Source organism: Moschus berezovskii, chromosome 11 (genome assembly GCF_049115385.1).
Source record: "Moschus berezovskii isolate FMDL1 chromosome 11, NW_MosBer_1.0, whole genome shotgun sequence".
Lineage (NCBI taxonomy): Eukaryota > Metazoa > Chordata > Mammalia > Artiodactyla > Moschidae > Moschus > Moschus berezovskii.
This window is the reverse complement of record NC_142470.1, coordinates 3,063,057-3,090,747: the sequence shown is the minus strand read 5'-3', so window position 1 is coordinate 3,090,747 and position 27,691 is coordinate 3,063,057. Positions and strand designations below refer to the sequence as shown.

At 63.8% G+C, this 27,691-nt stretch overlaps 2 protein-coding genes across 5 annotated transcripts in view; both read right to left on the bottom strand.

Moving 5' to 3' along the window:
* Positions 1–6,471, bottom strand: part of CARD9 (caspase recruitment domain family member 9) — a 10,013-nt gene extending 3,542 nt beyond the window's left edge. Inside the window, exons 1-7 of one of the 2 annotated variants that reach the window (XM_088841032.1) lie at positions 6,361–6,471; positions 2,360–2,545; positions 2,017–2,154; positions 1,143–1,447; positions 788–967; positions 564–707; positions 282–407 (exon numbers count right to left, since the gene is read on the bottom strand). In XM_088841032.1, the coding sequence (XP_088697158.1) occupies positions 282–407; positions 564–707; positions 788–967; positions 1,143–1,447; positions 2,017–2,154; positions 2,360–2,545; positions 6,361–6,370 (1,089 nt within the window). In that variant the 5' untranslated portion in view covers positions 6,371–6,471. Of the gene's footprint in view, positions 1–281; positions 408–563; positions 708–787; positions 968–1,142; positions 1,448–2,016; positions 2,155–2,359; positions 2,546–3,810; positions 3,965–6,360 lie in introns of those variants that run through there. The other variant, XM_055399668.2, reaches the window with a different exon arrangement.
* On the bottom strand, positions 5,383–27,691 carry SNAPC4 (small nuclear RNA activating complex polypeptide 4). Of its 3 annotated transcripts, XM_088841027.1 has the most exons (24): positions 27,562–27,588; positions 27,029–27,194; positions 26,413–26,553; positions 25,470–25,516; positions 24,279–24,446; positions 24,032–24,157; positions 23,615–23,693; positions 23,213–23,294; positions 22,389–22,493; positions 22,236–22,308; positions 21,857–22,021; positions 18,901–19,048; positions 18,635–18,741; positions 18,449–18,543; positions 16,523–16,617; positions 12,926–13,005; positions 12,252–12,653; positions 11,275–11,518; positions 10,814–10,884; positions 10,213–10,317; positions 9,529–9,556; positions 7,436–9,009; positions 6,361–6,483; positions 5,383–5,578 (listed from the first exon to the last, which is right to left on the bottom strand). In XM_088841027.1, the coding sequence occupies exons 3-23, from the start codon at positions 26,540–26,542 to the stop codon at positions 6,367–6,369; spliced, it is 4,041 nt and encodes a 1,346-aa protein (XP_088697153.1). In that variant the 5' UTR covers positions 26,543–26,553; positions 27,029–27,194; positions 27,562–27,588; the 3' UTR covers positions 5,383–5,578; positions 6,361–6,366. The 3 variants fall into 3 exon arrangements, with proteins under 3 accessions (XP_088697153.1, XP_055255640.2, XP_088697152.1); XM_055399665.2 differs by lacking the exon at positions 27,029–27,194 and having other exon boundaries at positions 27,562–27,691; XM_088841026.1 differs by lacking the exon at positions 27,562–27,588 and having other exon boundaries at positions 26,413–26,925; positions 27,029–27,511.

The following is a 27,691-nucleotide window of genomic DNA, read 5'->3' as shown; positions in this document are numbered from 1 at the left end:
TGTTCTTCAGAGCAAACACTTGACGCTTTCTCACGCCCGTCCCCCTCAGTGGGGACACTGAGGTCAGTCCAGGCAACCAGCCTGAAGTGACCAGCCAGGGAGGCCACGGCTGCGGGCAGACTTGGAAGAAGCCAGCCTCTGTCTGTTCTGGGGCAACGATCCCGGAAGCTAAGCTACACACCCCTGTGTCAGTGCTCACGGCTTTGAACGAGCAGGAACCGCTTCTATCCGAGCTCATCGAAGGCTACCTTGCCTCCCCCGAAAGGCTGGCGTGGCCCCACCTGGTCCCTTTCAATGGCGACCTCCTCCATCTGCCGCAGGATGGCCTCGATGCGGTCCCTGTACACCTTGGAGTCCCTCCGCAGGGCCAGGCACTGCAGCTCCAACATCTCCTTCTCCTCTGCGCTCTGCGGAAGACACCAGCTAGCCCCACCGCCCGCGGGCCCGATGGCCAGACCAGAGGGCAGCTCCGGGCGGCGGCTGGGCCCCCCGACAGCACCCCAGGGGCAGCAGGGGCCCAGGGCTGGGCCCCCGCTGCCCCCACACGAGGTCCGGCCACCTACCCGGGTGCGCAGGGCCTCGGCCTGGCGCAGGTCCTTGCGCAGGGAGAAGATGGTGGCGGCCTGTTGCTGGAGGTCCCGCTGCACCTGCTGCCAGTCCTCCTCTGGCACCTGGATGTAGGGGCGGCCCTGGTCTGGCTTCCCCTCCTGCGGGTGTGAAGGGAGAGGGTTGTGGGGATGGGCCCGGCTCCCCTGCAGTCCACCCGCTGCCGGCCCCGGGGGCCCACCTGCACTGAGGCCTCCAAGCCCTGCACGCGCGCCTGCAGCAGCGCCTTCTCCTGCTGCAGCTCCCAGAGCAGCTCCTGGCTGGGCCGCAGCTCCATGGCATGCCTGAGCTTCAGAGTGTGCTTGCGCTCCACCCTGCAGTCGTCCTCCGCCTTCATGAGGCTGTGTTTCAGCCGGTCAATCTGGGGGGAATGGGGGGGTGCTGTCAGTGTCAGCTGGGGGGCCCCACCCCCCACTGTCCCCCTCCCCCAAGCCCCAGACCCCCACTGTCCCCCCGCCCCCCACTGTCCCCACACCCCACCATCCCCCACCCCAGTCCCCCACCATCTCCCCATACTGTCCCCCCACCCCGGGCACCTCCAGCAGCAGCCCGCGGTGCCCCGTGAGGGCCGCGTCGCGCTCCTCGCTCTGGCGGGCCAGGCGCAGGGCCAGGTCATAGTTTTCGTCCTTGCAGCGCTGGAGCTCACGGCTGCCCGCCTCGCAGGCCTCCTTGAGCTGCTGCACACGCTCCTGGAGCTTGCGCAGCAGGCCGTCCTTCACGCGCAGCTCCTCGGCGAGGTCGTCTCTGGAGCCCAGCAGCGCCGTCAGTTCCTGCACCTTCTTCTGCAGCTTCATCACCTCGGTCATCAGCAGCTGCGTCAGACCCGACTCGCCGGAAGCATCTGTGGAGCGGGCGGGGTTGGACAGAGCACCCCTCCCAGGGCACCCACTCGAGGACCAAGTGGCTCTGGGGTGGCTTGGCCAAGGGGTCAGCTCCCCGCCCCGGGGATGAACTGAGGCGCAGACTCGCCTCTGGGCCCTGTTCCCACCCACCCCGCCGACCCCACCAGGGCAGGACGGCCCGGGGTCTGGGCGTCCATCCCTCTCTAATTCTGTCGTCGTCTTGGTTGAGAGATACGAGGATGTGACTTGGGGCCATCCCGCTGGCTTCTCGGGCAGGGCTTCAGCGAGGTCAGAGGTCCTTCTGGGCAGAAGGGGCTCTGGGCCAAGCATCAGCCTGTGCCTGCCCCCCCCCCCCCGACAGACCCCACCCTGGGGCTTGGGCTCCCTTTCCTGCAGCCTCTGCCCCTCCACGAGCTCAGGATGGCGGGATGGGCAGGACGCCCACACAGGGCCAGAAGCTGGCAGCTTCCCACGCGAGGCTCACTCCTTTCCTTTCATCCGCCGTTTACCCATCAGGGGACCAGGTTCCCCCGCCCCTTGTGCCCCCAGGCCTGCGCCCACCGCTCACCAATGATCATGGAGAAGACACGGGTGGGCTCCTTGCCCGTGACCTTTCTGTAGAGCTGCGGGTAGTACAGCTCCAGGCTCTCGAGGAAGGCCACGTAGCCCTTGTGACCCGTCCGCTGCAGGATGTCCAGGAGCACTCCTGTGACCCAGAGAGGATGCACGTGGTGGCCCACGAGGCTGCAGTGGGGGCCAGCCTGGCCCCACCGCGGGGCGCTCCCGTGTCTGCTGCGCGGGGAGTGGGCATAGCAGCAGGCGGACGGGCCGGAGGCAGGGTGGGGTTGGGGGCCTGCTAGGCCTCCAGGGGGCCGGGGTGGGGGCAGAGTGTGGCCGCCCGCGGCACTGACCCGCTTTCCGCTTGCGGGTGACCAGGTTGGGGTCGCTGAGCACCTGCTCCTCATCATCGGGGCTTAGCACCTTGCACTGGCGCAGGTAGGGCGTGACGCGGCCGGGGTCGATGACGGAGATGAGCTTCACCCGGAAGCCCTCCAGGGCGCTCCAGCATGCATCCTCGTTCTCATAGTCGGACATGACTGGGAGGAGGCGGCCGCTGCTGAGCCGCGGGCCCCATCGGGGCCCAGGCCGGCCATCTCGGCCATGGGAGCCCAGCCCAGGGGTGTGAGGAAGGAAGAAGCCCCCCTGCTGCCATCGACTCACCCAGCGTCTCTCCCCGCCTCCCCAGGCCCTGCTCCCGACACTCCAGGCGCCCTGGGCTTTCTCTCCCAAGGGACCCTGATAAGCGTCAGGGATGGTGTGGAGATGCTCCAGGGTTAGGGGGGCATCTAGGAGGACACAGTCCGCAGCCCCACGGCCCTCCTCTGACCCTGCCTGAGCCCCCCAGGACACCCCAAGTGCTGTGGGGGCTGGCAGGAGGCTGCCTCCCACCTGCATAACCTCCCTGGCATGAGAGGGAGGGGTACAGTGCCGGGGCCCCCGGGCGCCAGGCTGCGCTGCGGGACTTCCTCCTTCCCTGTGGGACAGCAGCCCTCACATCCAGTCCTCCCGGCCTCCCTTCTTCCGGCGGCCGGTGATGTAACAGTCGCCCAGCAAGTGCTGGGCTGTTCCCACCCCGGGTCAGGCTCGGCGACACGGTGCCCTCCTGGAAGGGTGACTGTGGATGGCTCGCTGGAGGGTGCAGGCCTGGGCGTCCTGGGAGAGGCGGGCTCCCGGGCCCCGGGCACCAGCCATCCAGGCTCCTCTCTACCTTCTGGACGAGGCCTCACTCTTGGGGGCTGCCAGGCCAGCTCTCCACCAGGAGACCCCCCTACGCCAGAATGGCCCACAGCTCCTCCTCCCTGCTCCGCATCCAGGAGCCCCTCTCTCCAGGGCCCGGCTGAGCCGGAGGCAGCCGTGGGTTGCCTTCTCCCAGCAGTGGGGATGGAGACCCTGACCCCGCCACCTCCCGCTAAGCCTCTGATCCATGGTGGCGAGGGAAGGACGAGCCTCCAGCTCGCAGGGGCTGGGCCACACTCCTAGGGACGAGGGTGGCAGCAGGTTCAGACTGCGCCGCCTGCCCAGGGCAGATGAGGCGCTGAATTAAAGCACCCGCAGGTCGGGGTCTCTGGAGCATTGGGCCCGGCCCATCTGCCCACCCTGAAGTCCACACATCCAGCGCCTGCCAACGCCCTGTGGCTCCATCTGTTGATGCGACAGGCGGGCACAGGGTGGCCGTGGAGTGGGGATGGGCCACAGAGCCAAGACCCCTTGGTGCCCTGCTGGGTCTCTGCCCCACGCCCTGTCCCCTGCCCCAGGCCTGAGCTGGGGCGCCACCTGAAGGAAGGGCATCGGACCAGCCTACCTTGCGTCCTCCTGGGGGCACCTGCACGGCTGTCTACCCGATTCAGTGCCGGGTAGGAGGTGCCGGCTGCCAGGATGGAGGTGGGCGGAGCTGGGGGGAGAGCCTAGGGTGCACTTCCTGATGGGCCCAGCTCACCCCAGAGGCAGGGGGACTGTCCCCCCCGCAGCCTCCTGATTCGCCCTGAGCAAGGCGGCCCCAGGAGGCGGGGACAGGGAAGTGGAAGCTGCTGGGAGCCCTGGGCGGGAGGTTGAGCCAAGGTTCTCCCCAGGGCTGGACAAGGCCAAGCCACCATCCGGCCCACTGTGTTCCCGTGAGGACTGCAGCCTGGCATCTGTGGCGGGCACGGGGCTGGGGCCACTGCGCAGCCTGTCGGGGTCGGGGGCCGCTGCGCTCACCCCCATCACCACTGGCCCATGGGCAGCCTCCACTGCAGGGAGCAGCCCTTCTCCACCACAACACGGGGGACGGTGACAGCCAGGCCCTGGGACTGGGTTCCTGGCTGAACTGAGAGCTGCCTGCTGCTGAGCTGAGCGCCAGCTCCTGGAAGGGGCTGCAGCTAGTGGGCGGCGGCCTGACTGCGGCTGCCTGCTTCCCGTGCTCACTTCCTGGGGGTCCTGAGCCTCAGCCCCCGGGGTTTCCTCTGCCTCCTGGCCCAGCAGGCTAATCCCTGAAAGTCCTGGTGGGCTCTCCTTGGGGGAGCCATGCTCAGGGGTGTGTGCGTGGGGGTCCTCCTGGTGTAGGAGAGGTGCGAGCTGCAGCTCTGGCACTGCGCACTCGGCGGGCAGGCAGAGCACCAGGCCTGGGCCCTCCATGAGCTAATGTTCCCACTTTGTACAATGAGGCTGCGGAGGGGTCTTCCTCACGGTGTGCTTGAAAATTAAGTATATGGGAATTGAATAACAAACGTCTTAACCCCCAGGTCAGAGGAAGTCACAAGGAAAAGTGGAATTGCTGAACTGAGGACCGGGCACCCACACACACACCGGGTGGGCAAGTCAGCCTGTGGCCGTGTGGCCTGTGGGGTCTGGGCATGGAGGAAGGGGAGATAGGTGACCCCGGGGACTGCTGTCTGGGGGGCACGTGCCCTGTTCCTCTGCGTGGGAACCTCCTGTGATAAGTGAACGCAAAAGGAAGCGGCATGTGGGAACAGAGCCCCCAGGAGAACCTGGAGTCTCAGAGGGTGTAACCAGACCCCCAAACCTGAGCTCCTTCAGAGGGGCAAGAGAGGGTGCGAAACTCCTACCAAAGAAAACGCCCACATGAAATCACAGGAGTGCTGGCTCACGGCCACCATGCAGGCTGCCGGGTGGCCTGTGGGCAGCCGGGCAGCCACAGGTTCTGGGACCTGCCTGTGCGGTCTGGATGGCAGAGGAAGTGGGTTCGCCCCACCCACGGTGGCACTAGGAGAGCCCTGCGCCCCTGGGTGGGTATGGGCTGCCCTCTGCCTGGAGCAGGAAGACCTGTTCCTCCGCCGTCCCAGGCCCCAGAGGCTCTGGGGCAGGGGCTCCGCTCCGTGGACCCCGGGGCCCAGCTGGCTGCCTGCCAGCATGTGTAGAGCTAGACGAAACCACAGAGAGTTCGTGGTTGCTTTTAATTACAAACAGGACATTTATTCCTTCCAGCGTTCTGGGTGCCCTCGGGGACCCGCTGAGCCAGGATGATGCATGCGCTCACTGCTGGCGGAGCCTTCCTCCCGGGTGGGCTTGCCTGGGTCTAGCATGGGCCCCCCTGCCTGTCAGCTGCACCGGCTGGCTGGCCCTGGGCAGTCCTAGAACATAAGAGCACCCCGGTGACAGGATGCTCTGACCCCAGCTGGACCCCACGGACAGCAAGGCAAAGGCGCAGCGCTGCCTCGGGGGGCTGGGCAGGGAGGAGCGAGGTGCGCTGCCTGCCTGCAGTCCACGGAGAGGCCGCACGGAGGACACACCCTGAAGCCTGAGCGGGCCCGGTGCAGGTGGCCCCTCTGCGGTCCCCACCCACCCAGGGCCGTGTGCGCGCCCTCATCCGTCCACTCCAGGACCAAGGACCTCCTGCAGCACGTCCACACTGCTCAGAGGCCGCAGTTCCTGCTTCCGTGAACATCCTCCTGGGCTCGAGTCTCAGTTCATGAAGACCCACCAGGCTGCGCCTACTTGGTGCCGGCAACCTGGTCACAGGGACCCTACACCTGCCTGAAGGGCTCACGTTCTGGGGGAGATGAACCCACACTGATGAGTGCCAGGTGTCAGAGAAGGGCAGGCATGACAAGGAAGGCTGGGCCCCAGGACAGGGACGCTGTCTTAGAACAGCTGGGGAGGGCGCCAGAGGAGCAGACTGTGAAGCAGAGCTGAGTGGACAGAGGGACAGGCCTTGCAGATGGGAAAAGGACAGGGCCAGGCAGAGGGCTGGCAGCGCCAAGGCCCCAGGGCACAGGGGGCGCGGCTATAGGGCAGTGGCGAAGGCGGGGGCGTGGAGCTGGGGAGGGGAGTGGGCAAGGGGAGGCCCATGTGCCATGCCCGATACCTCACAACATCACCACAGCCAAAGCGAGCTGGGGCCCCGGGCACTCACCGTGGTTCATTGCAGCCGCCGCCGCTTGCGGACGTGCCTCGAGCGCCGTGTCTGCAGCATGTCCAGGTCGTTGGGGCTGTCTGGGCAGGAGGGGGCAGAGCCCTGGCCGGGGTCCGGGGCTCCCTGAAGTGTAGGCAGAGGACGAGAGTGACCCTCCAGCCCGGACGGACGGGCAGTGGGGCAGGGAGGAGTGGGCAGCTCCTTGGGCATTTCCCCACTGGGGCTGGATGGGAGGCGCTGTCTTCCTGGGACCACACGGGGCTGACTTCCTGCTGACCCCTCCTTCACTCAGGGACTCCGATCCCCGCTGAGCAGCCCCCGGAGAGCCAGCCTCCTGTACCACGGTTCCCCTAGCTGGGCCAGGGGGCAGGGCTTGAGGGAAGCTGCCCACGCTGCTGGGGACAGTGGCTCTCCTCCCCTCAGTATCTGGGGGCCAGCAGAGCTCGCCCTTTGCTTCAGCCTGGAAGAGCCTCGGGACTCCTAAGGCCAAGCCCCTGGGAAGGGAAGTGGGCTGGGCTGAGCTGCAGGAGGCGTGGGGGGCCACAGATCTAGCAGCAAGCCTCACTGTTGCGGTCACCCCTGTGTGACAGGGATGGGCTGCTCCTGGGGGTTCTCTGGGAGGGTTAACGCCCACAAGGGACCCGAGGGCCCTCTGTGTCCTGAGGGGACCAGGGACTCCCTGGGCGCACAGTGGCAGGGGACCCCTCCCTGTGTCCGTATCCGGGTTCTTGTCTGGAAACAAAAGCGGCACGGCTCCTGCAGCTGAGAAGGCTGCGGATGTGGACATACCGGGATGGGCACGCAGACAGACCTCCCCAAGGCACAGGCGGGGCGTGTGTGTGCAGCAGGGGGCGTGGACACTGAGGCTGCTGCCCGCTGGGGCAGGCCGGGGCGGCAGGCCCCCCACCCCCCATGCTGGCTGAGGTTCCCGCTGCCCAGAGTCCACAAGCGACGGGCAGCGTGGCGTGGCCTCTTCCTCCTGAGGCCAGCCGCCACCCTCCCGCCGTGACTTCCCCCCTGCTCCCACCACCCCCTGCTCTGGGCGGGCGAGGGCGCTACACCCAAGACAGCCTACCTGGGCAGGGTCCCCGGACTGCCCGTCACTGTCGGTGAGCTCCGGCTCCTCCAGGTCAAGTTCATCACTGTCCGTCTCGGGGTCAGGCCCGGTGCTCGCGGATAGGGTGGTGGGGACGCCACGGGGGGACAGGGTGGCCAGGAGTGCCGGCAGGGTGAAGGCGGCCAGGAAGCGTGCCCGCAGGAGCAGGTAGGCTGGGCTGTTGCAAAGCCGCTCACGCACCCACCCCAGCAAGGCCTGCAGGGCGCCTGCTGGCCCACCCGGCGCCAGGACCGCGGCCCTGTGCTCCAAGTCCTTCTTGCGCAGCAGGAGGCTGGACAGCGCCCGCAGGCTGCACAGCGTTGGTGGCTGGTAGGCCAGCTGGCTCCCCAGGGCAGGCACGGGCACCCCTCGCCGCCCCCGCAGCCACTCCTGTGTAGCTGCCACGCTCTCCTGGGAGAGGAGGCTCAGGTCCAGGGCTGCGTTCTCCAGCCCCAACCAGGACAGCAGGGGCTCCTCCAGGTCCAGGGGCTGGGGCTCCCGGGGCCCTGAGGCAGCCCCTGGGACCCCGCGCAGGGGCAGCGGGCTGGAGCTGGGGGGCCTGGTCGCTGGGTGGTGGGCCAGGGGCGTGTCCTGGGAAGGAGTCCTGGGTACAGACGTCTCCCCAGCCACCAGGGCCTCCCCAGGGGAGGCGAGTCCCGCAAGGCCACAGGCCTCAGCCACCTCTGTGGGGCTCTCGCTCAAGGGCTCTGTACTGCAGGGAGGCTCTGGCTCCAAGTCTGTGCTGGCTGCTGGTGGCCCAGGGCAGCTCTGCTCAGGGAGCCCAGGGCCCTGGCTGGCTGGAGTATCGGTGGGCGAGGGTGGCAGAGTCACCGACAGCTGCGTGAGGTCAGGAGCCCCCGTCGGCGCTGGCAGGCTCACCACAGCCTGCAGGGGTACGGGGAGCAGCCCTTGCGCCGTGAGGACCCAGGTGACGGGCAGAGGGGTGCCAGCCGCTACAGGCGTGCCCAGAGCTGGTGTCAGGCTGAGGGGCTGGATGGGCAGCTGGACAGGGCTGGGGGCCGCGGGCAGGAAAGGGGGTGCCTCAGGCAGGCCCTGCTTCCGGGATGTGGCAGGGGCCTGAGACTGTCCAAGAGCACTCAGCGGGCAGCCTGCAGGAACCTGGCTGGGGGCCCTGGAGGTGGCCGGGCCGAGGGCAAAGGTGTGCAGAGTCGGGGCTCTCTCATCCTTGGCTGGCACCCAGGAGCCTGAAGCACCGGAACTGGTCACTGGAGGGCCTCCAGGCCCAGACAGCATGATGCTGGAGACACGGGTGCCCGGGGGGGCCAGCGGCTGGATGACCAGGGGCGGAGAGAGCAGCACCCGGGCCGGGAGGACGGCGGGGCCCTGTGCAGCCCTCCGGGCTCGCGCCTCCCGCAGCCGCTTCTCCCGAAGCAGCTCAGACACGGTCTTGGGCTTGGGCCGGGGTCTGCACGGAGCCAGGGCGGGCGCCTGGGGTGTGGACGCTGTACGGCAGGCCTGCGGCCCTCTGCCTCTCTCAGGGCAGGTGCTCTGCTCTGTGGCGCCTTGGGCTGGCACGCTCTGGGTAAGGCGGCCTGGGGAGGACAGAAGGCCCGCTGAGGCACGTCCGACAACAGGGCTGTGTCCCAGGGAAGGGCCCGAGGGGCGGGGGCGGCTGCTGGGGCTGCATCCGGTTTGAGGGCTGTTGGTCTGCCTGCACACCCCAGACCGCCCTTCACCTCCACGCTCTGCCCCGTCCAGGGCGGGCCCAGCGGGAAGGCCAGTCCCTGATGGCCCTGCGCCTCCAACACCTTCACACGAGGACTGCTGGCACCATCACCCTGCCCTCTGCCATCACCTCCCAGGACCTGGGAGAGCTGCCCGATCCTGCTGGCGTGGGGACAGGTGGCCGCCGGCAGGAGAGGCTGCGCCCGATGCCTGGGACCAGAGGGCGCCCCTGCTCCCAGCAGGCTGGGGAAGGCTGACTGCTCACGCCAGCCAGGCCACCCCCTGCAGGGGGATGCAGAGACCCCCAATGAGGCACTGGAACATAAAGCCTGGGACAGGTCTGGACACATACCACCCAGACAAAGGGAGGGGCAGGCGGGTGGTACCTGGGGCGCTGTGGGCAGTCGAGGGTTCCTGGAAGAGAAAGCAGAGCAGTGTCAGTGCCTCAGGGCAACCCCCACACCTCCCCAAGCCGCCTGAGGACGCCTCTTGCCCCCACACACGGGGCTGCCCGGCCCCTCATCCCGCAAGGCCATGCCAAGGCGTCCTTGGGAGCGCGCGAGTCGGTGGGGTCAGGGAGAGGCAGGGGGTGCAGCTGCTTAGGTGGGAGGGCGTGGGGCTGCAGGCCTGGACGGGACACCACAGCGCCACGCTGGCTCCTCTGACTAGCAGTGCTCTTCTGTCATTTCCTCCAGTAGTGACCAGGCTCAGGGACGTGGTCCAAGGACCTGCCCACTGGCACCCGGCTGCCACCCCAGGGGCCAGTGCCCAGGGCGCAGGTGCCTAACGGCCCCCCCACCCCCCACCCAGGGGCGGTATGGCACCAGGGAGAGACATGCCATGGAGCCAGGTGAGCCTGAGTGCCCACGGAGCCCTGTACCTCCTGGACTTGCCTCAGAGGCCCGCAGGGTACCAGGCCCGCCCCGGAGATCAGCAGACTCTCCTGGCAATGGGCATGGGCTGCTCTCAGGGGCTGGCCCAGCCTCCGGGCACCCAGGAACGCCTCACTGCTCCGCTGCACGGGAGGGAAGGGTGGCGGGTACCTGGGGAGCCGGGCACTCAGTGCTCACCTGCAGGGACGGCGGGTGCCAGGCACCAGCCTGGAGCAGGGCAGGCGGCCAGGCCTTCCTCTCTCGAACTACCTCCACGCAGCCAGGCATGTCGATCTGGAACAGCTGAGGGGTGCAGGGCGCGTGGCTGATACCGCATGACGGGAGGCCCCTCCCGCCATTCTGAGACTCCCCGCCCCCACGAGGCTGTCTGCGGAGGGACTCAGGCCAGCGCTGACCATAGCGGCTCTCGCAGAGCAGACTGACACCTGGGGGCCTGGCCCGGGCCGCACAGTCCCCGAGGCAGTGGCCATGTGGGTCCCGCCCCAGCCTGGACTCGGGTCCTCCAGGCTGCCTGCCGCCCATCACCGCCCTGGCCCAGCCCCGTGAAACGTCTAGGCTCTTTGTCCCCTCAGTGCCAGGCCCTCCCACACGGGGATGGGGGCACAGACGCCCCAAGCTGCCCCTCCCTCACTGACTCGACTGCTGAGAGCCACAGGCCCCGGAAGGACCACTTTCAAGGAGCCACAGCCTTAGAAAGTCTGGACTTAGAGATGTGAATCCACCACACCGCCAGAAAGTAAAGGCCGAGAGAAGAAAGCGGTGCTTGGGGGCTGCTCACCTGAATGAGGAGGGCGAACACTGGGGTGCTGGCCAGGTGGGCACCCTGCAGCTGTCTCTTGATACCGTCAGCTGAGGGGACACGGGCAGGTGAACATAGCCGCCCGGAGACACCAGGCCAGCGGCCGCTGCACTGGATCTCAAAGGGGGTGAGGGCCCTGAGGGCAGGCTGGCGGGCGGTCAGGGATAGGCGCTCCTGAGCCCCGAGATTCCCACCCCCTGGAGCGTACGCCCCAACGTGGGCACCTGCGCCCTGGAAATGCCAGGGTGAGCCTCGGGCCCCTTCCTGAGCCAGCCGCCACATGCTGAGCAGGACAGAGGGGGAGGCAGAACCAACCCCTGCAGGGCAACACGGGGTGCATGGCCCCCGTCCCTCCACCCTCCCAAGCAGGGCAGGTGTGACCCGTCTGTGTGCCTGCAGGTCCCCGGCCCCCTGCTGCCCCCCAGGACACCGGGCAGTACCTCGACGGGGCCGCATGGTGGGCCTCGGGCACGCGCACAGCAGGTCGACCTCTCCCACCCATGGGCTCACGGCCGTCAGAAGCTTGTGCTCCAAGAGCCTCCTCTGCAGGGCATGTCCCTGGCGCCGCTGCGTGGTTCTGGCCCACTGTGGCCGCATGTGGGGCCTGGCCTCGTCCCTGCTGCCACCGCCCAGGCTGAGCCCTGGGGCTGAGCCAGGCGGGTGCGGCTGCCTCAGCCTCTCCTGCTTGGGGAGAGAAAGGCCTCTGGGATGTGGGCTGGGCTCTGCTGTGGGGCTGGCATGTGCCTGCCCGCGCTGTCCTCTACTCCCGCCGGGTGCCAGAGGGCGGGGGGACGCCAGGCTGGGAGGGGCAGGGTGGGAGACAGGCGAGTGGGGGGGGTGGGGGTGGTCCTGGTGGCCTGGGGCTCTGCGGCTAGCACTAGCGGCTGGGCCTGTCCCCAGCACCTGTGGCCCCATCCCCAGGGGCGCCCTGAACAGCCACACCGCGAAGCTGGCTGCCATCGGGCGCACACACAGCTCCTTGAACCTGGGCTGCTGGGAAAACACCCTCTGCAGTGAGGTGGCTCAGAGGAGGGTGGTGTGTCCCTAAGGCCATCCAACAGCTCTGCCCTGGGGCGCTGAGGGCCAATGAGCTGGAGGATTCCCTGGCAGGGCCCGGGGTGAGGACTCTGCGCTCTCACAGCTCGAGCCCGGACTCAACTCCTGGCCAGGGAAGCAGGACCCCACAGGCTGTGCAGTGGGGCCAAAAAAAGAAAAGAGAAAGCGAGCAAGCTGGGGAGACAGAGGGGGCCGGCCGCCAGGGAGTCGGCCGCTGTCCAGGGCAGCTCTCGGGGAAGGGGCCAGGAGTGGGCACTGTGATGTGCAATGGGGAGGTCTCTGCCCACACACCCGGCCGCTGCCTCCAGTGGGTGCAGCCCCAGTGACCCCCAGGCAGGGGCGTGCTGCCTCCTGCACCTACCTTGCCCCGCGGCCCCTCGGAGCTCCAGTGGTGAGTGGCAGCCAGGCACGGGCAGCCAACGCTCCTCGGGTTGGCGCTCCGGCTCCTGGAGGCCAGCTGCCCTGCAGGGGCCAGGGCTGTGGCCTGGGCCATGTCGGGGCCCTCGGGAGGGCATGGGCAGCCCCCAGCACCCGCTCCCCATAGCTCCTCCGTGCTCTGTCGGGCAGGCACCCACAGGTCCATGTCCGGCACAGTGTACTGAGCTGGCGGCGGCTCAGGGCCGCCGGCCGGGGCCTCCTCCGGGACGTCCTTCGGGGCCTCCTCAGGCTCTGAGTCCTCCCAGCTGCTGTCGCTGCTGCTCCCGCTGCTAGGGCTCCAGCGTGCCCTGCGACGGGCCCGCTGTCGGGCCTGCCGCTGCTGCTGCTGTGAAGGGAGGGCTTCAGTGAGGGGGAGCCGGGGGCAGGCCTTCAGCAGGGGCACCCACAGGGAGCCAGGGGCAGGGGCTGGACATGCTGGGCTGGACCCCCCACCCAAGAGGCCAGGTCTCTCTCTGTGCTTGGAAACCTGGAAGCAGAGACACCAAGGCTGGACCAGATGTCCCTCCTTCCTGCCCCACCAGCTGCTGTCCCCTCGTCCTGCCTGGGGTGACGCTACCTGTCCCAGGGGTGGGGGGGTGACTTTTAGTAAAGCCTCACCCTGACCATGATCTTCCATTTGCTCAGGCACTGGGAGCCTGACCGATGGGGTAGTTCAGAGGCTATTTTCGCCCAGTGACCTACGGGAGCAAAACAACACGGCTGTTATTTCCTACAGACGGGCTCTGACAACACAGGCTCAAAGCCCCCGCTGTGCAGCGTGCTGGCGGCTCCTCCGCGGGCTGCACCGCGCTCCCCAGCCCGCGCAGGTGATGACAGGCCGGCATCTGACTCACGGGCGACCAGCCCTGCGGGAGGTTCTAGCCCACGCACAACCGTGACTAAAGAGCCACCCCCGTTTCTGTGGCACGGCCCTGGGACAGCTGCACGCCCAGGCTTCCAGGGCAGACGTTTCAGATCATCTGGCCTTTTCCTCCACACCGTGCGGGTGGGATGGCAAGTTGGGCACTGTTTCTATGGGGCGGCCGGCCTGCGTGTGACAAGACCCTTAAACCTGGCCATGTGACGGCTCAGGATCTACTCTAAGGAGATGTTACAAAAACATAAGCAAAGACAGAGCTGCTGGACTCTTAGCCTGCTCCGCGCCCGTAACAGAAACTGAGAGACAGAGGTCGACCATCAGCAGAGCGGGTGGATGGCCTGTGTGCCAGCAGGCAGGCCAGTGCACGCGGTTACGGAAGGTGAGCCGAGCGCAGCACGTGCGGTGATGGAGACAAAGACTAGAGAAGACGGCGCATCGCAAAGACACACAGCCGCTCGGGCGCGCGGAAAGACTCAGCTCCAACGAGCGGCTTCCGGAGAGCCCTGCACAGGGAAGGACCGGACAGGCACAGCCCAGCAGCCGCCTCCGGGGACGGGAGAGGAGCTGCGCTACTTTCCTGCTTTTCATGCATCTCCGCTTCTAAATTTCCTGTAATGAACGTGAGTTAGTCTGTAAAACAAAAAACTGCCGCCACCACCTGCTAAGCTGATGGGAAAACACAAATGAGGCAGAATGGGAATCCCCGGTGGTGCGGTGGTCAGGACTCTGTGCGGTCAGTGCCGAGGGTCAGTCCCAGGATGGGGAGCTGGGGTTCCACAAGCCACGTGGCACAGCCGAGACAGGCACGGACGACCGTGCAGCAGAAGGGCCCGTACCCGGGGAGGCCTGGGGTGAGTGCGGGCCGCAGCCTCCGCCTGCAGACCGGGGCCTCAGCACCGTGGGAGGCCTGGACAGCGTGTCCGGGACGCACCGAGGGCACCAGGAGCCCAGAGTGGGACGACCGCGAGCCCGCCTCCGCCACTGACACCCCAGTTACCACCGCTCAGGACAGGCCGGCAGGCGGGCGCAGAGGGCGCAGACGCTATAGCAGACAGGGGCTCCGCTCTGCACACAGTCTGGCATCAGGCCCGAGACAGCGGTGTGGAAGGCGCCAGGGGCAGACACGCAGCTGCCGTGGAGAGCCTCCCGGAGGTGGGAGGCAGCAAGACGCCCCTGGCGTGGAGACACTGGCAGCAGCCGTTGCTGGGGCCGAGTCTGCCGTGGTGACAGCAGGGTTGGGGGGGCACCCTTTTGGAACCCTCCCTCTAGCCTCCCAGCTCCAGAGACACGGCCCTGCCCACCAGCAGTTGGCAGGAGCCCCTCACCAACCCACCTGCACCCCGGGTGTGCCGGCAACCCTGCCAGAAGTCTGCCCGACACTGCAGAAGGCCCAGAGCCACTGCGCCAGGTGCAACCTTGCAGCCCAGTGAACCAGGGCCCAGCCCTGCCCGCCAGCACCACTGCAGCAGTCATCCCTGCCAGACATCCCACACAGGGGCACCCCCAGACCACAGCACTCTGGTGACCAGAGAAGACGGCGCTGCTGGGCCCAGAGGACGGCTCCTACACAAGCCCACTTCACCAAGACTGGGAGACCTAACTGACCTAATGCTCAGAAATAAACATGGAGGACTAGGCAAAACGAAGCTGACGGTGACATGATACAGTGGGGACGTTAGCACCCCGCTTCCATCGACGGACAGACCGTCTGGACAAAAAATCAATACGGAAACACTGCCTTAAACGGCACGTCAGACTGGATGGAATTAAGAGATACACACAGGCACTTCCCAGGTGGTCCAGAGGTTAAGAATCCGCCTTCCAATGCAGGGAATGTGGATTCAATCCTTGGTCTGGGAAGATCCCACATGCCATGGAGCCACTGAACCTGTCTGCCACAACCACTGAGCCTGTGCTCCAGAGCCTGGGAGCTGTAACTTCTGAGGCCCATGCCCCACAGCAAGAGAAGCCACCTCAGTGAGAGGCCTGCACACTGCAGCTAGAGAGATGCCCCCGTTCACCGCAGCCAGAGAGATGCCCCCGTTCACCGCAGCCAGAGAGATGCCCCGCTCACCACAGCTAGACAGACGCCCCTGCTCACCGCAGCTAGACAGACGCCCCTGTTCACCGCAGCTAGAGAGATGCCCATGCAGCAACAAAGACCCAGCATGGCCAAAATAAATACATAAAATGATTAAAAAAAAAAAAGGGTCAATGACACTAAGTTCTGGTTCTTTGAAAAGATAAACGAAAGTGATCTTTAGCCAGACTCACCAAGAAAAAGAGAAGGCCCAAATCAGTAAAGTCAGAAATGGAAAGAAGTTAGAGCCTAGACCACAGAGATGTGGCGGCCCGCATGGGACCATCACGGGCTTCCTGGTGGCTCAGCGGTGAAGAACCTGCCTGCAGCACAGGAGAGGTGGTTCCATCCCTGGGTTGGGAAGATCCCCTGAAGGAAGTGGCAACCCACTCCGGTATCCTTCCCTGGAGAATCCCATGGACAGAGGAGCCTGGTGGGCTACAGTCCGTGGGGTCCCAGAGAGTCAGACACGACTGAGCGACTGAACAGCGATGCAAGATCATCACAAAACACAGCGCTCCAAAACCAGCCAATCCAGACGAGACAGGTAAACGCCCAGAAAAGAGCATTCACCTGAGACTGAGTCAGGGAGAGAGGAAACCTACGAGCAGACTGACGACCGCGAAGGACGCTGGGCTGGTGCTCAACTCCACAGACAAAGGCCGGGACCAACGGCCGCACGAGCGGCCTGAATAAAACATCTGAAGAGGGGTTAACAGACCAGCGCCCACAGCAGAGTTATTCACAACACACGGAGGCAACCTCAGTGTCCACTGACAGATGAATGGACGAAGGAAAACAAGGAAGATGTATCCCACAGACACAACGGGACTTTCCTCAGCCACGGAAGAGAAAGAGTCTTCCCATTCGCAGCAATGGATGGATCTAGAGGGTGTGACGCCAAGTGAAGTGAATCACACAGAGAAAGTACGACCTCACTTACACGTGGAGTCTAAACATCAGAACACACAGAAAGCAGACTCACAGACGCAGGGAGGGAACGGGCGGCCACCACAGGGCAGGGGGCTGGCGCAGGACGACACACGAGGCGGGGGTGAAGAGGCGCTAGCCTCCAGTTACAGGATTCAGGGAGCCACGGCAGGCGACTCACAGTGCAAGGACCCGGTCAAGGATGCTATGGTAACTGTGCAGGGCAGGCGGCTACCAGGCTGAGGATCACTCCATGACACATGCAAATGCTAAAGCCACTATGTGACAGACTAAAAAACTCGGAAACAAGGAAATAAGGACTCACCGACACCATATTTTTCTATCAGTTCAATTAACTTCTCCACTTCTTTGGGATTCCATCGTCCCTTTTTCAAGCTGAAATGTAACCTTCTGAGATACCTGAAGGCAACATAAAAACAAAGGGATGTTTTAGAAGCTAAGATGCCCTCCTTCTGCTGTCTTGGCGTCTGCAGTGGTTTCTAAGCTCTGACACCCAGGGCACAGGCACCAGAAGAAAAACACAGGCACATTGGACTTGCACAACATTAGAAACGTCTGTATTTCAAAGGTCACTTTCGAGAAAGTGCAAAGTCAACCCCGAGACTAGAAGAGGGGTCCACAGATCACGTGTCTTGAGACTTGTTCCTGGAATATGCCAAGCACCCTCATAACGTGAGTTTAAAAATGGGCAAGGGACGGAAATAGCTATTTCGTCAGAGAAGACACAGAAATGGCCAAATAACACAAGAAAGGCGCTCAACATCAACAGCCTTCAGGAAATGCAGACCAGAATCGCAGTGAGGTGCCACTTCACAGCACGAGGGCGGGCGGCTTGAATCAAAAAGGAAGTGCTTGCCGAGGGGAGACAGAGACCCGCCTGCTCTGCTGGTGGGGGTGCATTTAAGGTGGTGCAGCCACTGTGGAGAATGGTCGCTCCTCGGAAGGTTAAACAGAATCCCCACACGACTGCGTGATTTCACCCGTAGGCACAGCTGAGGACGAGTGTGCGTGTCCACACAAGCGCGCACGCTCTCGAGGCTCAGTCGTGGTGTGACGCGTGAGGGTTTCACTCAGGGTCCACACAACGCTAGAATCACACCGTGTTTACCCGCTCACCTGCTGAGGGATACTTGGGTCGTTTCCACCTTTTGGTTGCTGTGCCCAGTGCTGGTATGAACAGGGGTGGACAAACGTCTGAGTCCCTGATTTCCATTTTTTGGGTACAGGGTGGAATTGCTAGACAACATGGTGTGCTACATCACTTTAGTCGTGTCCGACTCTGTGCGACGCCATGGACTGTAGCCCGTCAGACTCCTCTGTCCGTGGGATTCTCCAGGCAAGAATACTGGAGTGGGTTGCCAGTTCCTTCTCCAAGACAATACGGTAATTCTCTATCTTTTTAGGAATCCCTGAACTCTTTTCCAACAGCGGCTGCCCGTTTCAGTCCCACCAAGAGTGTACAGGGTTCTGATTTCTCTGCATCCCCTCCAACACTTGTCATTTCCCATTTTTTACAAAACGTGAACCAGCCTATCGTGTGTGCAGCGGCATCCCGCTGGGGCGCTACTTGTGTTTCTATGATGATTACGCCAGCATTCTTCACGTGCTCAATGGCCATTTACATGTCTGTTTTGGAGAAACGTGCATTCAAGTCCATTATGCGTTGTGTTTTCCCCTAAATATCTATTTATCTGGCCATGCTGGGTCTCAGTTGTGGCCTGTAGGATGCAGTTCCCTGACCAGGGAAGGAACCCAAGCCCTCTGCATTGGGAGCAGAGAGTCTTAGCCACTGGACCACCAAGGAAGTCCCTTTGGTCCATTCTTGAATATTTTTTTTTTTTGTAGGGAATAGTGTTTTCTTTGTGGGGTGATCAAAATGTTCTAGAATTGTGATGATGGCTACACAGCTCAAGGAATACACCCAAACCTACAGAACTATCTACTTTAAATAAATGGTTTATAAGTGAATTACAGAATAATATTGTTTAAAAAAAAGCTCAGGGAAACTGCCACCAGGGGATCTCAAAGGATGTCCAGTGGAGCAAATGTCTGGCTTCAAAAAGAAGTAACCCTGCTTCCTGAGCGGGTCCCTCTGTGTCCTCCATGCCCCCAAGGCCACACCCTCTTCCCACGCCAGCAGGCCACCCTGGGCCAGTCTCCCTGCCTGTCTGGTGGCCCACCCGGAAGCAACCCCAGCAAGACTTCCTTTGCCCAGAGCTGTCCCACTCACCGATCTCGGCACTGGGCATCGCTCCTACCTGGCACCTCTTCCCGGATTTTAAACCAATCCTGCTCCCCATACTTGGCAACTGCTTGAAGCAACTTCTGCAGGGAGACAGGAGCAGAGCTGGTCACAACCTGCTCGCCCCAGTCCAGCCCGAACCCCAGGCCCCAGTCCTCAGTCCCGCAGACGTACCGCGTCCTCCTCTGGGGCCCAGAGCCCCTTCTTCAGGCCAGGGTCCAGGCTCTTGGTCCAGCGGTAGATGAGCTGCATGGAGTCCCGCCCCTCCATGTAGTAGACAACTGTGGACAGAGGGGAATGGTGGGTGCTGCGCTTCCCGGGTCACCAGAGAGGAGCCACGCTGACCACAGAGAACTGACCGCAGGTGCCCCGGATGACACAGCACCGCCCCCACCCCCTCGGCTGGGACCAGGGCCCCGCCTGGCGGGCGCGGGACTCACTCCTCCGGTAGGGAATGTGGCTGCCGACGCGCATGGCCTGCACGAGCCGCGTGAGCATGCGGTCCTCCTCGTCCGTCCACTCCCTGCGCTTCAGGGCCGGGTTGTGCTGCTGGTACTTCTGCAGACACTGGAAGGCGCTGCGGCGCGTCTGCGGGGCCGAGCGGGGCGGGGTCACCCGGCCGCCCCAGGAACGGTGGGAGCACCCCGACAGAAGGCCCAGACCACCAGAAAGGGTCCTTGACATCAGCTCATCAAAGCGTGTCCACAAACGTCACAGCGCCTCCCTGACGTGACAGCAAAATCACCGCGAGCGCACATTCCCAAGGGAGGCCTCTGCTCGGCCAGGTCTGCGGCCAGGGCGACCTGCGCCACAGGCCGGGCCGTGGCCCTGAGGCGGTCTCTCTGAAGCCCCCATTGGGGCGGCTGAGAGGTGCACAGGTCAGGGTGGGGTGCTGGAGAGCCCCTAGGGCGGCGCCTGTGCCCAGGGACACCCTCTGAGGGAGAGCTCCGAGGTAAAGGCCCCCAGCTGCCAGCTGCGCTCCAGCTGAGCACACAGCCCCCAGGGCCCACCGTACACATTTTTGCGCGCATCCGCCCCCTCACTCATCTGTGGAAAAGGGGTTTCCACGAGCCCCCTGCGGTGACGTGGTGTCTTCTCTCCCAGAGTCAGCTCTCTGGCTATAGAGCGCAGGGGCTGGCGATGTCTTTGAGACATTAAACGTGTGACCTGTGGGACAAAGAGCTCCAGAGCCAGACTGCACTGAAGCCAAGACAAGGGCGAGAGAAGAAGACGCGCCACAGACTGGGAGGAGACAGTGGCCGAAGACGCGTCTGACACGGCGGCTACCGGACTCACAGCTCAGCATCAGAACCCGAGCAACTCGGCCAAAAACTGGGCCGAGACCTTGAGAGACACCTCACCAAAGGCGGCACACGGAAGACAAATAGGCGCGTGGGGAGAAGTGGCCCTCGCGAGTCGTCCGGGAAAACGCAGATCAACCCGAGATGCTGCAAGAGCAGCCAAGACGCAGAGCCCGAGCACACCAGGCGGGGGACGCGGGACAGCGCAGCCGCTGAGGGAGACGGCCTGCTGGAGTCTCACAAAGCTGAACACGTCTGTACCGTACAGGTCCAGCAGCTGTGCTCCTATTTATCCAAAGGGATGAAAACGTCCCTCCAACCAAAAACCTGCACATGGATGTTAGCAGCAGTTTCACTTGTAATTGACAAGTCCTGTAAGCATACCCAGGAAGCCCTTTGGTAGGTGAATGGAAAACTCTCGCCCATCTAGACAATGGACTATTAATCGGTGTGAACAAGAAGAGAACCATCAAGCCACAAAAAGACACGGAGGAACCTTAAATGCATGTTGATGAGAACCACGACAAGTCAGTGTAGATCCATCCTTGGTAAAAAAGAAAGAAAAAGCTCCATTTGGTGAGCGATGCTCATAACTGGGGAGGCCGTGCATCTGTGGAGGCAAAGGGTCTGAGAAAGTCCTGCGTCTTCCTCTCAGGCTTTGCTGCGGACCTGAAACAGCTTAAAAACCCAGCCTTGGGAATCCCCTGGCCGCCCCACAGTGAGGCCGCCGCACATCCACTGGTGGGAGTGTGGGCCTGACCCCTAGTCAGGGAACGAAAATCCCACAAGCCTCGCGGCATAGCCAAGACAAAGCAGAAGCACAGTCTTACAAACACTGGGCTTCCCTGGTGCCTCAGTGGAAGAGAATCTGCCTGTCAATGCAGGAGACACGGGTTCGATCCCTGGTCTGGGGAGATCCCACATGCCTCGGAGCAGTGAAGCCGTGTGCCACAACCACTGAAGCCCATGTACCTTAGAGCCCGTCTCTGCAGCAAGAGAAGCCACTGCAACTCGGGAAAGCCCATACGCACTCGGGAAGACCCAACACAGCCACAATCAAATGAATAAATAAAAGAAAAATACTAAGGAAGTAAGACAAAGGGAAGAACTCCCTGGCGGCCCAGTCGCTAGGACTCAGTGCATAAAATGACTTTTTAAAACATCATTTACCAAGTAAGTAAAAGCATGCGTACTAAGCTGCATAGCATCCAGATGCAATCTCAAGACTATTAGAGACAAGAGACAAAAGGACTTGTTTTGCACTCTTAGCCAGGTTCCAGCCTAGTCGCATGAACACAACTGTTCCGGAGCAGAATTCACGGATGTAACAAACTCTACTCAACAGGCTTTCACAGACCCTGAGACTCAGCACAGAGGCCACACTCCCCTTTCTCAATGGCTTCGCTAAATCCAGCTGAGTCTGCCGCAGCCATGCACTCGGTCACTAGAGTGGGAAATTAAAAAAGGAGACTTTGGGGACTTCCTTGGCGGTCCAGTGGTTAAGACTCCACACTTCCACTGCAGAGGGTGCAGGTCTGACCCCTGGCTGGGGAGCTAAGATCCTGCGGGCCATGTGAAATGGCCAAAAAAATAAATAAGACGAGAATAAATTTAGAAACTACCAAAAACTCAAACTGAAAAATAAAAGGGTTTCTAAAAAACTTCACTGTTTAAAAACGATACAACGTATTTCTACATAACTTAAGATCCAAAGAGGCAATGAAAACTATAGTCACTTCAAAACCGATAAAAAGATGTTTCATGCCACGCTGTTCCCAGAAAACGGGATCTTAAACACTGTCTTCGTTAAAGACAGAGGTGAGGGTGAGAACTCAGTCCGGCCTTGGAGGTGAGAAAGAACAAAGCCCAGAGGAACCAGAGAGACTCCCCAGACCAGCCGACCCCTCGCCAGGGCAGGAGTTGAGGCTCAGGAAGGGGACGGGTCGGGTGGAGCACCGAGGCTGCTTGGGAGGGCGTCCACGGGAGGTGGTGCGGTCTGAGCAGCCTCTGACCTCCTCCAGCCACCCTCCCAAGTGGCACGAGCAGACCCTCTGGCGGCTCCATGGGCAGGCCCTGGCCGTGGCGTGACCCTCACCCCCAGCTCCTCGGCGATCCCCTGCCAGTCCAGGTGGCCGTGCTTGGCCGCGACAGCCTTCAGCTGGGCCGCCTCCTGCTCGCTCCACTCCTGCTTATTGATGCTTGGGTGCTCGTGGTTCTGCCAGAACTTGCGGATCTCCTCTGTGCTGCGGCCTCCCTCGAACTGCAGAGAGACAAACAGACCTGTCGGTGTGGCCGGGCCACAGGGAGTGGGGTCTCTGTCCAGGCTGCCAGGAAGTGCCGGCAGGGAGGCTCCCAAAGCGATCCACGCTGCTGGACTTGCATGTGATTGGAGGGAGTCCCGGCAGGCCTAGTGGCCCATGCAGGTCATGGCCTCAATGACCAGTGCTGACCCCGCCCTGGCCTCTGGGACTCACATTGATGTTGGAGATCTTGTCCCAGTCGTGGCTGTCCAGCCTGTCGCCCAGCAAGGCCTCCTCCGGGAGCTGACTTCAGAGAGGGCAGGGGCACGGGGTCACGATAGCTCTCGGCTCCCCACAGACCACGCCCGCCCTGGCAGGACTGCTCACTTGATATCCTGCAGCTCCTTCTCCGCCTCCCTGGCCTGCTTCTCCAGGACCTGCCTCTCCAGCTCGCTTGTGGCCTTGTTCTGCTTCTGCTGCAAGTACTCCAGCCTGAAAGGCAAGAACAAGTGCCTGTGGGACCGACGGCAACACTGTGTCTCGTGGCCGGCCGGCCTGGCTTTTCTACGGATCTGGGCAGGCACCCGCGGGGCTGCTCACCTGTCAGCACGCCACGCGGCACAGCCGTGGGGAGCACAGGCCCCAAAGACCGACCCTCCCCACCAAACAAACCCAGAGGGGAAGCCGCGGGCCTGCGTGCAGGTGTCGTGACGGGCACGCGGGCAGTGGTCACAGCGGTGCCCACACAGGAGGCACGACGGGCGCCCAGCGTATTGTCTGATCTCCGGATGCGCTGACCCTCAGAGACAGCCGCCTCCAGGATGAGCCGAGCAGGACCTGAGGCGTGACCCCACTGTCCCCATAACAAGCCTGGACCCACGTGAGCTGGGAGGCGGCCCTGGGGGCCACTGGCCTGACCCCAGGTGCTGTGGCGTGGCCGGGAGACCCCACCCTGTCAGCACACATGCGACACCCGTCTTGCCAACAGTCCTCTTTCCAAGCCCAGGCCAGAGAGACGGCCCAGGCCGACAACTCACAGTGAGGACAGGCCGGCCCTCACATGCCCCACCCGAGAGAGACCAGGAGCAGTGCTGCTCCCGCTGCAGGGGAGGGACGCTGGCAGGGCAGCGGGTGCAGCCACCAGGGCCTCTGGCCATGGAGCCGCCAGCCTGCCCCGGCCTCGCCCCAGGGCAGGGAGCCTCCACACTCACTTGAGCAACTTGGGCTGGAGCAGCCGCTGCAGGCGGTCACTCACCACCGACTTCCTGAGCAGGACCTTTTCCCAGGTCTTCCCTGAGGAGAGACGAGGACACGGACGGGGTAACTCAGGGTCACACCCCGTCAGGGACAACCCCCCAGCCCACACCGTGGCAAGGAAGTCAGCATGCGGGAGGCCGCCCGGGACTCGCCCCCAGCGCACACGCCAGAGCAAGGACGAGGCGGGAGCGCACAGAGCAAGCCCGGGGGAGGCCGTGTCTGTCCCTCACGACACGACCCCGTGACCCCCACTTGGTGGGAAAGGGCAGGGCCCCAGGTGACCAGGCTAGCGGTCGGGGCGGACTCCTGGGTTGGGGCGGGCGACAGGCAGGTGATGCCCGGGCCGGGGCTCGTACACTTGGTCACAAGTAGCTCCTCAAAAGACTTGATGCCCTGAGCAGCCTTCTCCCTCGTGTCCTCATTGGCAGGAGGCCCCTGTCGGAGAATGTCGGTCATGCTGTGGGCGACACCAGGTGTGCTCCCCGCTGGGACTCGGGACCCTGTCCGCCAGCGCGCGTGGACGCCCAGTCCTGGAGCACGGCCTGGGGAGTGGCTCTGGACCCCACGTGGCAGCAGGGCTGGTGGGGCTGCCCGGTGCCGCTTGTCCATGGGGCGAGGCCACCCGCTACCTCCCAGGGACGCAGACCTGACGTTCCCTCCTGGGGCTGGCAGTTTCAGTTCAGCGAAGCTGGGGAACACTCTCCTGAGAATTCGAGAAAGTCCCAATGCCCACGGCAGGGTGTGGGGACGCGAGCAGGGCGCTGGCCACTCACCACTCCCGTGACCCTGTCCCTGAAGTAGGGCTTCATGAAGTGTCCGAGGTACAGGTTCGGGGGCGGGCTCCTGCCGTCCTTCACCTTGGGGCCCTTGACGCCCGCGAGGTTGCCCATGACTTCCTCCTGTGGCAGACACAGAGGGTCACCAGTGGGTCAGCCAGCAGTGGCTCCCCTGGAGGATGGGACCCAGGGCCCCAGCCCCCGAGGCTGGGTGGTGGTGCCTCCCAGGCCAGGCCCGCCTGACCTGCTGCTCCCGGTTCTGGGCCAGCAGCAGGCTGACCTCTGCCAGCTTCTCCCGGACCACCTCCTGGTAGACCATGTTCAGCTGCAGGCAGGCCTCTGGGTCTTCGGGGAGCACCTCCTCCTTGGGGTCATCCTCGTCGTTGCTGGCTTCACCCCACCTCTCTTCCTCCTGGAGATAAGCAGGAAACTGCAGGTGAGGGGCATTCACGCACCCGCTAGGCCCCGGGTGAGCTGCATTTTGGCCGCTGGGCCGGTGTGACGCCATCCTGACCGTGGACCACACAGCGCCTAGGGACACGTCCCCTAGTTTTCGATGTGAGGTGGGAGGGAGGTTCAAGAGGGGGGAATGCGTGCATGCGTGTGGCTGACTCACCCTGACGTGTAGCAGAAACCAACCCTATACTGTAAAACAACTACTCTTCAATCAAAAACGAGTAAGTTTAAACAAAGGAAAAACAATGATTAAAAACAAAGCCAGCTGACAGGCCGCCTCTGAGCGCAGGCTTCAGCTGGGACACTAAGAGAACGGGCAGCTCCGCCGCCGACACGCCCGAAGAGCTTGGACTCGCGCACAGGCTCACCGGCAGACGCAGCGAGCGGGAACATGGGCTCCGCTGCGCTGGAGACTGAAACCAGAGCTGAGCCAAACGGCCCCCTCGAGGTGGTGAATCTAAAGGCTACAGAACTACAGAAAACCCGTATCAGGGGGCCACCTGGCTATTACAGACAGGAAGCAATTCCATGTCTGTTGACTTAGTGGAAAAACAGAAACCAATTAGGTAAACAGACGACAGGCGCTGAGTGGCAGACCCGGTGCTCCCTCTGCTCCCAGCTGCTGTTCTAGGCTCTGGTGCGTGTGCACTGACCGGGGCCGTCACCGCCCCCACGGCACGGAGAGGTGCCCGCCGAGCAGGACCAGGCAGCCCACTCAGCCTCCCCCAAGTCACATCCGGCTGAGGTCGGTGCAGCTGGCAGGAGCTAAGAGGAGGCGAGCGGCGTGGACGGCCAGCTGCGATGGCGGCATCTCTAGGGGCGTGTGCTTCTGATGAGCCCTCCCCTCCTGACCGACAACACCCACGGTACTTTAATAACGCAGAAGGGCCAGGATTAGCTCAAAGCACCCCCTCCCAGACCCACGGGAAGGGTGGTGTGTCCGCTTCAGCAGGCACGGCCACCTCAGGCCGCAAGTTACCGAGAGCAGTGGGCCGGCGGCGTCCGAGTCCGAGTCAGGTAGCGAATCTGCAGGAATGCAAGCACACAGTGTTGGAGCCCAGCACTGGACACAGCAGCTGGTGATGGGTCCCACAGGTGCCGAGACCAACTGGCCAGTGCGGCCACAGACCGGGGTGGGGGCTGAAGCGAGGAGGCCCACAGGGGACAAAAGGCCTGGGGTGGGAGGCGTGCTGCGTGGACCTCCCCTGTTCCCCACCCGTGCCCAGGGGGCTGAGCATGGCCCTCTGTGTGCAGCGGGCACTGGGCTGAGGGCAGGATCAGCCAGAAGGACAAGACGTCAGCCTAACGTGGGGTGTCCCCAGGCGTGGAATGAACGGAAACCACAGTGACCACCAGGGCGGATGTCACGCGAGACAGCTCTGTCCTGAGGGAGCTGGGATCGGTCAGAGGGGCACGCAGAGGCCCAGTGTCAGGTGAGAGAAGCCCGTGTAGCTGGGAACCGTGATAGGCTCAGTCTCACGGTCCCACCTGAGCCTGAGGAGTGGGAGGCTGGGGCCCTGGATGGCTAGGTCTCCGCAGGTTGGCCTCGGGCCAGAGCTGCCGGGAGGAGCACTCAGAGCCCAGGGGAACACGTGGGGCAGGCAGAAAGGGCCTCTGACAGAGAGCAGCTGCCCGAGCACAAGGAAGCGATCCAAGGGGTCTCAGAGGTGGCTGACTGTTCAAGCTGGGGGGCTGAGGCCAGGAGCCTTCCGACCCCTGAGAAGAAGAGCACGGCCCCCCTCCCAGGACAGCCTGTGGCACCAAGGGGCAGGGCACTCACGCCCGCCCGCAGGGCCAGAAGCTGATGAGGGAGCGTGGTGACGCTTGCCAACAGACTAAAGACCCAGCAGCGTGACGCACTGTGGCTGACCGCGGCCCAAGGGCAGACACGGCCGCTCTGACCAAGGAGCCTGGGTGCTGACCTGCATCTGAATCCGAGTCGAGACTGGACTCTGAGACGTCCATGCTGACGCTCGAGCAGCAGGGGTCCAAAATCCTCTCCAGCTGCTCGATCTCCCTGGAGATCCTCTCTCTCTCAGCATCCACATCCATGATGCCCCCGCCTGCAACACATCCTGAGAGGTCACAAACCCAGAGCACACGGGAACCCGGCCTGTCCCTCAGACGCTCGGCCCTGCGGGGGACGGCAGAAGCCTGACCAAAGTGGGCACCGGGCTCCGAGAGGCCCAGGTGTGACGACGGTATCTCTGGGCAGCCTTGGGCCTACCTGGCACCCCCAGGGCCCTGTGAACTCCTGCTCTTTGCCTTGTCAGCCACGCTGAAGCTGCAACCAGCACCAGGGCGGGGGTGTGGGTGTGGGGGAGGGTAGTGATGGATAGCAACACCGCCCAGCTGCCTGGTCTGTCTTCCCACCACGGAACCACGAGGAAGTTGGTTACCCAGTTCATCAAAAGGAGAGTGTGGTGGCAAAGTCACTAGAGAACAAGGACAAGGCCCATGACCCTGAGATGCACCCGCTCGCCCCCCAGCACAGAGCTGGACACAGAGCATTGAGCACCAAACAACACACACACCCACCAGGTGGCAGGGTTCAAAGTCTTGGGAGGAAGACCCCTCCGGGGGGGCAGGGCCTGCTGAAACCCCGGCATCCAGCACAGCACCTGGCTTTCGGGACTGAGCCTGAACAAGCCTCTGAGAAAGGCACAGGGCCCTCTTTTTCTCTGGAAACGACAGTCTGGGACGTCTAATAAAGGAGAATAAACCGGCGGCGAAAACGCCAGAGAAACACGAGCACAGACTCAGGGGCCAAAACACGCAGGAGAAGCCCCTTCCCACCCGTGGCTGCCCCGCAACTCCCCCCGGTGCAGGCGATCGGGGGCCTCCGGTGCGACAAACAGGGCCGCCGCCGCCACCCGGAGCGCCCCCAGCTCGCGGGCGGCGGGAACAGGGTCCGGCCGCCCGGCCCGCGCGCCCCCGACGGGGCCCGGGCGATGGCAAGCCCCTGCGCGGAGCCCGCTCCCCAGCCGGCCGGCATCCCGCCCCTCGCCGCCGCCGCCCCCGGGCCCTCCCGGGTCGCTCCTCCTCCCGGCCCTCCCCCGCCGGCTCCTCACCTGCGCTCGGACCCGGCCCCTCAGCCTCCACGCACGCGCTCCCGGAAGCCACGCGATTACGTCGCCGCGGGCCGGAAGTCCCGCCTCCACGGCCGCGGCGGAAACGCAAGGCACGTCGGGACCGGGCTCT

Bases quoted from the DNA above. Each gene is read 5' to 3' on its own strand.
- SNAPC4 (XM_055399665.2), bottom strand. From the start codon at position 26,542: ATGGATGTGGATGCTGAGAGAGAGAGGATCTCCAGGGAGATCGAGCAG. The intron at 22,494-23,212 runs GTGAGTGTGGAG...CTTGCCTTTCAG, and splicing joins CTCCAGCCCAAGTTGCTCAA to GCTGGAGTACTTGCAGCAGA. The intron at 12,654-12,925 runs GTGAGGCTTTAC...CTCCCTTCACAG, and splicing joins AATGGAAGATCATGGTCAGG to CAGCAGCAGCGGCAGGCCCG.